Source organism: Lynx rufus, unplaced genomic scaffold (genome assembly GCF_022079265.1).
Source record: "Lynx rufus isolate CCGP_SWC_20201006 ecotype Redwood Valley unplaced genomic scaffold, mLynRuf1.p SCAF_8, whole genome shotgun sequence".
Taxonomy (NCBI): domain Eukaryota; kingdom Metazoa; phylum Chordata; class Mammalia; order Carnivora; family Felidae; genus Lynx; species Lynx rufus.
Genome location: NW_025814896.1, coordinates 134,141,574 through 134,154,312, shown reverse-complemented (window position 1 = coordinate 134,154,312; position 12,739 = coordinate 134,141,574). Strand labels below are relative to the sequence as shown.

The window sequence follows — 12,739 nt, the reverse complement described above, 5'->3', positions numbered from 1 at the left end:
AGCCGGCGGGGGGCCCACGTGCCGCCCCGGGGGACGGTACGTGAGCTCCGTGGAAAGCGCTCCGTGCTCGCCACTCACTGAGGGCACTTCTGTGACGCTTAGGTGTTAAGCTCATTTGTGTTTAAAAGCGAGAGGGGAGGTTTCTTTTTTAGTCGCAGAAAGCGGACAACCTCGTTGAGAGTTAACTCACCGTAATAAGACACATTTTAATAGAAAAGCAAATGATCAGTATGTTACACACCGCATTTCTTCGCTTTCACCACTTCCTACTCCCATAATAGCTCAACCCCGCAGACTGAAAACCACCGAACTCCCACACGAAGTCAGCTTCCACTTGATTGCAGAATTCAGGATTTCTCAGATGTTAATACGGAGTCAAAAGCGGTGGATAAAACTTTGCAGATGGCTTGTGCTTGCTCCTATATTAAGTGAAAAAGATAGAGTAAGAGACTCTGTCCATCTCCTCCTGAATTTAATTTGAGCAGCAGAGATACAAATCGGACCCTCTTAACACCTCTCCTAAACCTGCACGTGTCATGTGCCCCCTTCTTGCGTGCCTTTAGAGAAGCATGCGTGGTAACTTGAACCTGGCCTTTGGGAGGGACCTTGACGAGTCCGGAAGACAACAGGGACAGAACAGGAGGGGCTTCTGCTCAGGAGGGCGCACCGCTTTGCCCACCGGCCTTGTGACCGCCCCGACCTCGAGATCCCCGCCGGACAACTGCCCGCCCGCGGCAGGTCTGGCCAGCTGGCTGACCTGGGGCCAGTCACCCACACTACGCCAGGTGTCAGGCACGGTGGGTGGCATCTCTTCGGCCTCTGAGAAGACCGTAAGCACGCTGTGGTTTCACCGTCTCGTCTGATGAATGAGAGACTAAGCAAGCCAACTTGAACCTCACCAGGCTGTGGCACTGATAAACCCAGAGGCTGTATTCCTCATTGCTGGCATCTGTGGTCTTCAGAGCCAGCAAGCTTCTTCCTGCCCCCAGACCATCATCGTAACACACCATCCGGATGATTAAATACAGAGCGTGCCGATGCAGGACATCCTACGGAAGTCAGGAGAAGGCAAGACGGTGACTGTGTTACGGATGTTTTACGTACTTAGTTTTCCGTGCAGAATCGTGATGCTTTACACAGACAGCATGGCTATGAATCTGGCAGAAAACAGTTATATAGGCTTTTCACCCAAACGGACATTCCAGAATGTTCAGTTAATGGGGCAGTTTGCCTTCAGGGTTATCCCTTCCTACTTAAAATTCCAGAAAGACAGGAATAAGATCTGAGTTCATGAGCCTCTTCTCTATGCCAGGCTTCCAAGCTGACATCTGCCCTGAGCTGGCATGAGATCCTAAGTTAAAAACGCATCAGGGGCCAGCAGTGCGGGGTGCTGGTGGGGCCCTACCATACAGGAGGAGCAAAAGGGGGTCTCCGTTACCTCTAAGAAATCAGTCATTTTTTTAAGACCAGCTGCCAGGAACATTTACCAACCAACAATTCCGCAAACAGCAGACAAAACTACAAGTGGCCCCTTCCCAGCCTGCCTCCCAGATTCTCTAAGAAATATTACTTACATACTGATCTGATGTTGACACTTTTATACCATACTTGGAAACTCCCATAATAAATTCTTCCTCCAGAGGAACGAAAGGCAACTTTCCATCTTGCTTTAAAGTAAAAATAAATTACATGGTCTGCATTAACAATTATGTCACATTCCTTAAATCTCATTAGTCAAGTTTAGTCTCTGGCCATCACAAACCCAAACCCTTTTAAGAATGCGGGGTACACAAGGGGCGCCTGGGTGGCTCAGTCGGTTGAGCGATCGACTTCAGCTCAGGTCATGATCTCACGGTTAGTGAGTTCCCGCCCCGCGTCGGGCTCTGTGCTGACAGCTCGGCGCCTGGAGCCTGCTTTGGATTCTGTGTCTCCCTCTCTCTCTGCCCCTTCCCCACTGGGGTTCTGTCTCTGTCTCTCAAAACAAACATTAAAAAAAAAAAAAAAAAGAATGCAGGGTACACAGTAGCCTGGCAAGAATCGTTCTCCAAAGAGGCAGAAGAAAAACTTTCACCAGGATTTTGTTCTGTTTTCACAGTTCACAGAGCTGAGCAAAATTCACATCCATTTGTCTTGACGTTAATAATTTCAGTTATAAACTGAAAACATTTCTCACAGGTCCCAGGGACGCTTAAACATTTACATCAGAAAAATAAAGCTATTGGGGCACCTGGGTGGCTCAGTAGATTAAGTGTCTGACTTCAGCTCAGGTCATGATCTCATGGTTTGTGAGTTCAAGCCCTCATCAGGCTCTTTGCTGTCGGCACGGAGCCTGCTTCAGATCCTCTGTCCCCCTCTCTCTGCCACTCCCCCGCTTGCATGCACACGCTCTCTCAAAAGTAAACACTAAAAAAAAAAAAGTATTTAGATCCTAAATCTATGTTTTTAAGTTTATTTTGAGAGAGTGTGCGTGTGTGTGAGAGTGGGGGAGAGGGGGAGAAAAATCCCAAGCAGGCTCCACACTGTCAGCGCAGAGCCCAATGTGGGGCTCGAACTCATGAACTGCAAGGTCATGACCCAACCTGAAATCAAGAGTCGGATGCCCAACCAACTGAGCCATTCAGGTGCCCCTAAAGGTATTTAGATCTTAAAATACTCCAAGCTTATGCTGATGTCAGCACATGAAACCACCAGGAAACAGCTGCAGGAAGCACGTTTCAAAGCCACTTGACACCCTTCCCAGCTGTTAGGTAGGTCTGGGTCCCCCCCGCCACGTCCCAGGGCTTGGAGCTTGATGAGCAGATGACACCTGATGGTTTCCCTAGCAGATTATCCAGTTCTATCCTAAGTCAGAATACTGCCTAACTTGTCTTCTGCACAACTAACAAGATAGCGTTGGCATTCAGTAGATGTTCCGTGCCGTAAACGTTTGTGTGGAAACATTTGCCTACGCTAAGGAAATTCTGATAAAGAAGCTACGTCTGCATGCCTCCGTTCCTGGCTCCTCGCATGGTTCTAGTAACCTCCTGCCAGGGACCTCTCACCGTGGGCTCCCAGCATTTCAAGAATCAAAAGATGGGATAACAGCAATGCTACTGTCACTGATGGAATTTTGACAAGCCCGGGGTGATCTGAGAAACTTAGCGGTCCTTATCAGAATGAAAATAATCCGAGTCCACTTCTGGGGGGAACATTAGCCATCCTTCAGTACGATACTCGGACTGGTTGTTGCTTGCACACTTTTGCAATGACCGTATCCCAAACTGAACGCTGGGGTACTAACTGTATCAGTCCAGACTACCAAGAGGTCTCTGTTAGATGGCAAATTAGATTGGCTTATTCCCCTCAGACAGAAGAGACTTCCTGTGCTTTCCTGAGGACGTGACTTTGTATCTAATGATCCCATTCTCCAGGATTTACCAGACCAAACATCCCTAGAGTAACCAGCACTCTCTGAACTGACAGAGGAATCTTCCACTGTGGTTATATCCCTTTGTTAAACACAAAGACCTGTGGCTCCATTTTGTGGAAATTCAGGAAGCAATTTCAGTCTTTTGGTTCGTCCACTTCCACACTGGCAAGGGCACAGGTCTTACAGTATTTTATGCACTAACTGTACATCTTTGATTTGTCTTAATTTTTATTCTTAATTTTCCTTCATAATTATTTTGTCTAAATCTTCTTGACTAGGGTATGTTTTGTTTTGTTTTTTAATTTGAGAGAGAGTGTGCAAGCAGGAGAGAGGGGCAGAGGGAGAGAGAGAACCTTAAACAGTCTCCACATTTAGCATGAAGCCCAACATGGGGCTCGATCCTGCAACTCTGGGATCATGACCCGAACCGAAATCAAGAGTTGGATATTCAACCAACTGAGCTACCCAGGCACCCCACTGACTGGGATGTTTTTGAAACCCACTTCACCTCAATTCTTGTTGCAAACAGGGTATTCACTGATAGGTCAACACACTATGAGTTAGATTATTCAAAGAGCTGTAACTAGTTCAACGGAAATACAGTAAGGTTTACCAGACTGTTTGAAAAGACAAACTTATGGTGTGTAACCAGTCACGGCACTCAGCTCCTCATTTAAATGAGGAGCTCAGTCAGCCCCAAGAACATAAAGAGTGCTGTTTTTTTGAAGGAAAGAACTGTCCCTGTTCCCTTGAGACTCCGTCCTACACACCTTGTACCACCTATAACCACAGGGCTCAGTAAACATTGTAACAGTAATAAAAGCATGGGACATTTTCTCCAAAGCCATGAATTTATTCTCTAGAATGTTCTAATATTATTTTTTTTTTTTTTTTACCTGGGCAACATCTATATAATTTATCAGGTCTAGGGGCCCTTCAAGACTTTTCCCTTCAGAGAATTTCAGTTTCTCAATGGCACCAACATATTTTATTCGAAATTCTGCACAGGTATCTGAAGTGTTATTGCTTTGTCCTGAAGGTGAAAGAAAAATTGTTAATGGTAAGACTTCAAAAGAAATATCTGCGTTACAGGGTATCTTCAACCCCTTTGCAAATAAAAAACAGACTGTCATCAGAACTTCACCATTAATGAAAATAAAAAACTTTTAATGCAAAATTATTTGAAGTAATAGGAAAGAACTTGGAATTTCACTAACCGTTTCCTCAGTGACTCATAATACACTAAACATAAAAGTCTCAACAGGAATAAACCAAAACACAGGAGAAAAATAAATTGTCAACTAGATAATGATTGGGTACCTTCATGACACGTTAAAATATTTAGAGTTTCTTTGGTTTGTTCTTCCTCTTTACCATATTAACTATTAATTTGCTTTCCCCATTCAGCAAATCTGGTCTACAGCTACCGGTCAAAAAAAAAAAAGAAAAAAAAGAAAAACCGCAATTTTTTTTTTCATGTAGATGGAATAATGCCAGACAGGAAGTCCCTTAACATTAACAGATGTTATGTTACACGACAGATGGCATCAGGCTGCAGAACCGTGTGGGCTGGAAGATCTGGCCAGTCCCAAAATTACCACAAAGCACTACGTAATCTTCCGCGTTAAAGGAATACTACGTGGTTACTTTTAGGTTATGTTTATGTAGAAAAAGATGCCCACGTTTTTAATGTTTTTAAGACATCTGGAAGTAAAGATAATAGACCTTACGCTACCATAAGCTCTTTTACATCATATGGTTCCTGCCTTCATCCCACCCCTCTGCCATCCCCACTTTCATAGACCGATTAGTCTCTGATCCTGAAGGGAAAAGTAGAAAGAGTGTAGACAAAATATATATATATTTTTATATTTCCAGTTAGACTCTAGCCGTTTATTGGCCTGGATGAGAAGGTACCTTTTGATTTCTCAGGAGCTACTAATTTCAGGTGGCTGCATAAATGTTTTGGAGAGTGACAGATGCTACCCTTCCAACAGCAAGATGCTTCTCCCACGGCCCTCAAGCAAGGTCATTCCAATAGAACTCATGCTTTGCCACCCCATGTCCTGAAAAGCTGTTTTGAAACCCCTAAATTGTTACCGTGCTATTTTTCACACGTGTTTGCTCTAGAAGCCATGACGAGCAGATCGCCCACGTGTGCCAGCACCACCAAGGCAGTGGCTTTCGCCAGCCATTTCAACCCACGTCCCACCAGATCTTGGGCCGTTTCCAAACTCTTGTCCAAAATGGCAGAGGAGAAAAAAAACAAACAAAAAAAACCCAGCGCACAAGGATTTGTTGTGCTACCCCAGTAACACTCTGTGAACACCGGTTAAAAGCCTTAAGAAGTGGCCCAACTCTTCTCCGTACCTGAGCTTTTGGTAGAATCTGTATCGAGGCTGGCCACAGTGCTGGATCGTGAGAGCCCGCCAAGGCTGGAGTCTACAGACTGAGAAATAACAAACAAAAATGGAAACAGAATTAGAAGCACTGTCTTCTCTCAAATCCTCTAACAAACACTCAAATTACTTCTTTTTTTTTTTTAATTTTTTTTTAACGTTTATTCATTTTTGAGACAGAGAGAGACAGAGCATGAGCAGGGGAGGGGCAGAGAGAGAGGGAGACACAGAATCCGAAACAGGCTCCAGGCTCTGAGCTGTCAGCACAGAGCCCGACGCGGGGCTCGAACTCACGGACCACGAGATCATGACCTGAGCCGAAGTCAGATGCCCAACCGACTGAGCCACCCAGGCGCCCCTCAAATTACTTCTTATAGTTGAATCAACACATACAAAAGCAGGTCGACTATTCAGGGAGGTCGAATGTGACAGATTGTTCTAAAGACAAATTCTATAGCAAACTTCAAAAAACAGGTAGTCCCAACTGCTCCTACCATAACAGCATCAGACAAACACGGTGTGGACATTCCCAGTATAAACCACAGCCGTTACACCTGCCTCCTTGTAAGACACCTGGTAGTTAGGTCATTGTGTGAAAATCTACGCCTTGCTTTCACTTAGTTTCCACTGACCCCAAAAAGAACCCGGTGCAGAAAGCAGGCAGGGGGCATGATCCCGTATCATAAATGAGCAAAGATACCCAGCGGGGTGAAGTGATTCACCCAAGGTTACATCTAGAAAATACCCCAGACTTCCAGTCGAGGCCTAATCCCCGTTCCCGCGCCTCTGCAATTACTCTGACTCTGACGAGGACGCGGCTCACGCGGTCACGCGCAGGCCGACCGGCAACCAGAGCACAATTCTCAATGTGAATTGCAGAGAAAACTCAATGAAACTGTTAAGCAAAACACAAAGCATCATCCATGTTAGCGTGGTCTGTTCTATAGAATCGTACCCTGGGTAGGCTTCATTTCGTTAGAAATGGCGTTCCGTGAAAATTCCTGATTCAAAAAATTAGCCACTGTTTTTCACCTCAAATCAAAGCGAGATTTTAAAAGTACAACGTACTCATATTTTTTCCGTGTTCGAGAAGTGAAATCGAGGAGAATACAAAACTGTTTCAGGCCTTATATATGTTTTTTCCCTTTTCCCGTCGTGGCACTTCTTAGGGCAGAACGTACAATGAGAACAGAGCTCTAGGCGCAGAGACGTTCACCGTAACGTTCCGTGTGGGACTGAAAACTGGAAAGAGCGTACACACTCAGGGTGGGGGGAAGGCAGCTGGAACTGAGATGTTGTTACAACTGCCACAGGGCGGGCGGTCACCATCATCTTGGGGCTCAGGCCCTCACTCCACAGCAGGTGGCCCCTTCCGCACCTCTCCGGGCCCCACCGGCCACCTCAAAGAACCCGTGGCCCGGAACCAACATCTCAGGCCATTAGCAGGTTCCCTCTGGAGTCTGCAAAATCCGAGCTCCGGTCTTGCTCTGCCCGAGCAGGTCAAGGCCCCTTTATCCGCTCTCTCATCGAGAGAACGACACTGGGCCGGACCAGATGCCCAGGCTGGGGGCCCCACACAAGGGCTGCAGAGGTAACAGTGGGAAGCTTCTCGATCAGCCTCAGTTCAAAACCCTTCAGGGAAAGGGTCGATTTTTCCCACTCTCGGGCAGGATTCCAAACAACGTCAAATTCCTGTGCCTCTGGCTAGAAGCCCACCGGCTCAGTGAGACTCCCGAGTGGCCGTCACGGGGTCTTCCGCCACCGAGGTGTGGCCGCACGGGCTAGCGCAGGGCTCACCTCCCCGGGGGCGGGCACCTGCCCACGTTGTGCCGCGGGTTCCTCTCCCACCCCACCGCGTGCCAGCACTGAGCACACTCGTCTCTTTCGAACCGAGAGCTCGGGAGGGGGTGGAAAGGGTAGCGGTGAAACCGAGAAATACAGGCCGGTCCCGGGACGGGGACTCAGGCCTCTGAGGCCCCTTTACAAACCACATTCTCACTTTCTCCAGAGCCCTAAACGTGGCATTTGCCTCACCATCCACCTAGCTCAGCGGTAAGTGAATAGAACTACAGTTACGTACACACAACCACCGATCCCAGAATTCGAGAGCTCCGGCCCCCCGACTGCCTGTAATTTCTATCATGTAAAATGCTGCAAAATCAGTGTTTCACTGAGACCGTTCACCCGTCCTCTGTCCCAGCTGGGTTCGGGCATGGAAGAATCTCGGCAGATCTCCACAACAGAACGGAGTTAAATCGAGCACGGGATGATGCGTCTCTGGCACCAACAATGGATGTGAAGACGCGCCTAGTCCAAAAAACACCGGCAGCTGTGCCGCGGTTGGTACCTTCGTGCGGTGCCAGGACAGACAAGATTCTCCCCGCTTTAGGATTCTGTTCCTACGTCCGCTCCCCCTACCTTGCTCTTAGTACTGATTTCACTGCTCTGGGAACTGCTGCTACTGTGCCGTTTTTTGCCTTTCCGAAACATTTTTCACCGTCGCTCGATACAGAGGAGCTCCCCCTGGAAGGACAAACGGTAGTTAGTCACGGCAGGAGAAATAACCTCCTGTCACTTTACGCATCGCAGGAATAAAGATCGCCAATTCCTTCTGGGTCCTCTCACCGGAAACGAATATTCTCCTTCGACCACGGAAGTCGGAGGCTGCTGTTTCGTTCTTTTTTCTTTTTAAATTTGAAAAATCTGACGCAATGAACCAGAAGGACAGAAACCTTCCTGGCCTATCCAGGGGCGTGAGAAGCATCGTTCTCAGGGGTGACACACACACACACACACACACACACACACACAATCTACTCCTCAAAACACTCAAGTGCCTCACCGCTCTTTAATCAGTTCAAGACCTTAGTAAAACATGTGACGTATTAGCTGACCAACCAAGGCACTGAGATTCAGCTGCTGTCTCAGGGTCACATCCTGTGAATGGTCGGGCTTAGAACGGAAGCCCAGAAATGCGCACTTTTCTCCAGGTCTGGAGCGAATTTTAAGAAAAAACTGACATAAAAACATTCCAAGGTGCCAGCTCTCCCCTCCGCACTCTCGTGAGGCCAAGGAAGGAGGCGGCCTTGAGTCTTCCAGAGTCAGTCTTGGATATATCTTTTTCTTAGGTAATAATTAACGCCTTGGAAGCAAAATTTATACTTGCCTGTTTCACAGGAGCACATCTATTATAGTTGAAAAATTGCTAAGTAACCTGCATGGCAATGCTTCATAGTTCACGTGCTTCCAAATGCATCATGTCACTGTTCTCACGGCAACCTGGTGACACATTCATTTGCTCCAGATGTTGTTTTAAGGGTTTCCCTCATCTGTGCCGCATATTATGCTAGGGACTTATAGAAGGTAGGTTATAATCTGCATTTTATAGATGAGGGAACTGTGACCCATCTTTCAGGAGGATTTATGAGTAAGATAACCTAACCAATTTTTACTAAGGACTGGATCCTACCAAGGGAACAAGGGAATCTGCTTACGGTAGAACGAATACTATTTTATTGTCTTCAAAGCTCCCACAGACGGCCGTGTGCACAGAGAGCTTCCTGTCATTCCGACACGATCAGTTCTTTTCAGAAAAACAAGGTACCTGATGAAGGAACAAGAATGAATAAATCGTGGGGTGGTCACTGAATGTCCCTGCTCCCATGAGAAGTTTCTCCCACTCTATCTGGAGACCTCATCATTCTCAGGCCACTCACCAGTGTCTGTCCTTAGGCCACTTGCCCAAGACTGAGTTCCAAGCCCAAGCTTTTTCACTAGTTCCATCATCCAACTTATTTCTACATTTTTGATTCATCTGTGGAGTAGCAAGAAAATCTGATTCGTTCATTCATTCCTGGGTACCCAGTGAGCGCCTTTTAGATGCTGGGGCAGTGAATAAGTCAGGTAAAGGCCCTGACCTCAGGAGGCCCATTCTCAGAAAGATGAGACAGACCAGCAAGAAAACCGAATACACACACATTGTTAGGAAAGAACTGTTATGAGGGAAATGAAGGCAAGCTCAGGAGACGCAGCTGATGGAAGGAAGGGTGAGCACATTAGAAAAAGATGCTCCGAGGAAGTGAGCAATAAGGAGACGTGAAGAAGGAAAGGAGGGTGGCCGCACAGGTGCGGAGGAAAAGCAGTCCAGCAGAGAGCAGGGCAAGTGCAAAGGTCCTGAGGGCACACGTCTGCTGCCAGGAACAGCGAGAGGCCACCTTGGCTTTCACGGGAGCAGGAGGGAGAGGGACAGATGAACAGAAAGGTGCAAGGGGGCTTTGCAAACCACAACAAAAGTCTGGGGGTTGGGTTTAACAGCAAGACTCCAGAGGCTGTTAAAAGGCAGTCAAGGGATAGGATCAGACTTCTGTTTTAGAAAGATGACTGGCTGTGGGTAGAGAACCAGCCGCAGAAGGTGTAAGTAAAAGGAGGGAGCCTAGCAGGCTACTGAAGATCATTTGCTGCCACCGATCACCTTGCATTCATGGGATGCTTTTCAGTAAGAACAAGATGGCAAGAGAGCCTTATTCCAAAGTCTGCACAAACTGGGTTACCCTAGCAGCATAAAGCACCATGTTAGCAGTCTCTGTAAGTCAAAATATTGCACAGCACATTTAAGGACATTATATCTTAAGTGTGTGTGTGTGTGTGTGTGTGTGTGTGTGTGTGTGTATGTTTCAATATACAACAATTTTAAACATGACTTTAAAATAAAATTTTATGCCATCCCTAGTGAAATCCTGAAGCATCCCTTCAAGTCCCTGGAATACTGGAATGCTTTGGAAATCGGCACACTGGCACAATCACGCCTTTGCTGCTCCTTAAGACTTTCTTTCCACCACCGATTGAGAAGCTGAGGGAGGGAAAGGCACTTATTAAAGTCTTTGATATCTGCTGCTATTTTGATGCATGTTCTGGAGCAAATTATTCTTGTCTCTAAATTATTCACGCACACAAATGAGGCCAAAGATACAGATTGTCACTTGGATGTTCCAAACTTACCAAATGCAAAAAATGGCTGAAGCAAACGCTTCACCTTCCCTTCCGTAACTGCTCTGCTCCTCTCCTTTCCCTTTCAGTAAGTTATTATTATTTCTGGTGGAAACCAGGAAGTCATCAACTCCGCAATGTCCTCCAAGCCCCACCTCCAATAAAATACTAAGATCTGCTGAACAAACCTCCTGAACCGTTGGCTCATCCACACCTCTAACAGGTGCATGCCATCACTAGCCCGCTGCTGGGTATAATCACTTTCATCACCTGATGAAAGCAGTGCGTCCCCAACCCACAGCAAGACACAGATGCACAGAGTTTGGCATGCGACTTAAGGAAGGAATTCATGTCCCAACGGGACTCCTTGCCACTTTAAACCTACTACCAACCTCCAGCTAAAAAGAGTTCTTTAAAACTCAAATCTGATGCCAATAATGTGCTTAAAATCTTTCACTGGCTCTCCAAAGTTAGAGTGGAGTCAAAGCTCTTGGCCAGGACATGCAAGGTCCTCCGTGACGGGGGCTCCTATCGACCTCTCCAGTCGCGTCTTCCACGACCAGCTTCACAGGTTCATCTCGAAGGAATGCAAAGAGCAGGCACACGGCTCCCTGTTTCCATGCTTTGCTCCTGCCATTCTGTCTGCCTCAGACGCCCTTCCACCTTTTTATTCAGTCAGCTAACTTTACTCACCTTTCAAGACTCTGTTCAGGCTTCTTCTTTACTAGAAAGCCTCCTCTGGACCTCCAGGTTGGGCTAAGGGACCGGCACTGCACAGCTTGAGCATATACACCCTGGTCATAGCACCAGCCAGCTATTGCCCACTTGGAACTATCTTACTCTATTTAACTTGGAACTCTCTCAACTGTGAGCTCCTCAAAGATGGGGGCTAGGTATTTCATCTGTGTACCCAACGTCTGGCACAGACTGGCAAAGGACACGTTTAATGAACTGAAGAACCTTCTCCCAGATACCAATTTCCTGTCCTGAACACCTACCGTGTGCCTCCCAGTGCTGGGCGCTATACAAACCTGTAACCCTCGCTACTGACCAGCAAGGCTGCAGTATCACAGCCCCTTTTCAAAAGAAGAAGCCAAAACTCTAAGCGTCTTGCCCCAGGTCGCTAGGCTAATAATGGGTGGGGCCAAGTTTGGAACCTAAGACAGACCCGACCGCCGAAGCTCTTTCCAGACCCCACCCTGCTTCCCACGTAGTCCGCACTGTTGTGTTGCGCCTGCCACGTGCAGGTGCGCAGGACGAAAGCAAACAGGACAGACACCACGCCGGCCCTTCGCGGTGGGGGAAGGGGGCTGGAGCCGTGGAGAAACCAAGAGGAGCCGGCACAAAAAGACAGCGCTCCTCACGGCCCCACAAAGCGGAGTCCGACTCCGGAAGCAGCCCCGCGGAGGCTCCCACTCCTGTCTCCGTGTCCGACGGGACCGATCCACACACGACACCTGCCGTCACAAGCGCTGCAGTCCCACCCCAAACAGGAACCTGGCACCTGAGGCACCGCATCCTCCCGCAGGCCCGGGCCTGCTCCTCCACTCCCGCCGCCCGCTCCGCGCCACCTGGGGACTCGGGTCCCCGGCCCCGGGAAGGCGGGTCCCGGGGGAGACCGCAGCCCCCGCGGCCCCACCCATCCGCCCTACCGCGGGCCTCCCCGCCGGCACCGCCTTCGGGACCCGCGTTCCCGGCCAGGCTCAGTCCGGGACCGGCCAGGGCCCGGCTCTCACCTCACAGCCTCTGGCCCGCCCCTGGGGCCGCCTGCGGTCGGGGTCAGACGCCCACAGCCCAGGCAGCGGACGCTGGGGCAGCCACTCCAGTTCGAATTCCAGTGCCAGCTTTTCCGGCGCCCCAGGCCCCGCCCGCCGGGCCCCGCCCCCGAGACGTCGCGCAGGCGCAGAACTGACCCCGCCCCAGGTTTCCGGACTCCGCTGAGGGG

The 12,739-nt window shown here is 48.6% G+C and overlaps 1 protein-coding gene across 5 annotated transcripts; it reads right to left on the bottom strand.

Moving 5' to 3' along the window:
• Nucleotides 1-174: 174 nt before the first annotated feature.
• On the bottom strand, nucleotides 175-12,617 carry ITGB1BP1 (integrin subunit beta 1 binding protein 1). 5 transcript variants are annotated; one of them, XM_047068042.1, is made up of 8 exons: nucleotides 12,531-12,617; nucleotides 9,303-9,412; nucleotides 8,227-8,331; nucleotides 5,780-5,858; nucleotides 4,306-4,442; nucleotides 1,575-1,667; nucleotides 900-1,049; nucleotides 175-419 (listed from the first exon to the last, which is right to left on the bottom strand). In XM_047068042.1, exons 3-8 carry the CDS (start codon nucleotides 8,296-8,298, stop codon nucleotides 348-350), a joined length of 603 nt encoding a protein of 200 aa, XP_046923998.1. In that variant the 5' UTR covers nucleotides 8,299-8,331; nucleotides 9,303-9,412; nucleotides 12,531-12,617; the 3' UTR covers nucleotides 175-347. The 5 variants fall into 5 exon arrangements, with proteins under 5 accessions (XP_046923998.1, XP_046924001.1, XP_046924000.1 ...); XM_047068045.1 differs by lacking the exon at nucleotides 12,531-12,617 and adding an exon at nucleotides 12,299-12,382; XM_047068044.1 differs by lacking the exon at nucleotides 12,531-12,617 and adding an exon at nucleotides 11,488-12,277.
• Nucleotides 12,618-12,739: the final 122 nt, after the last annotated feature.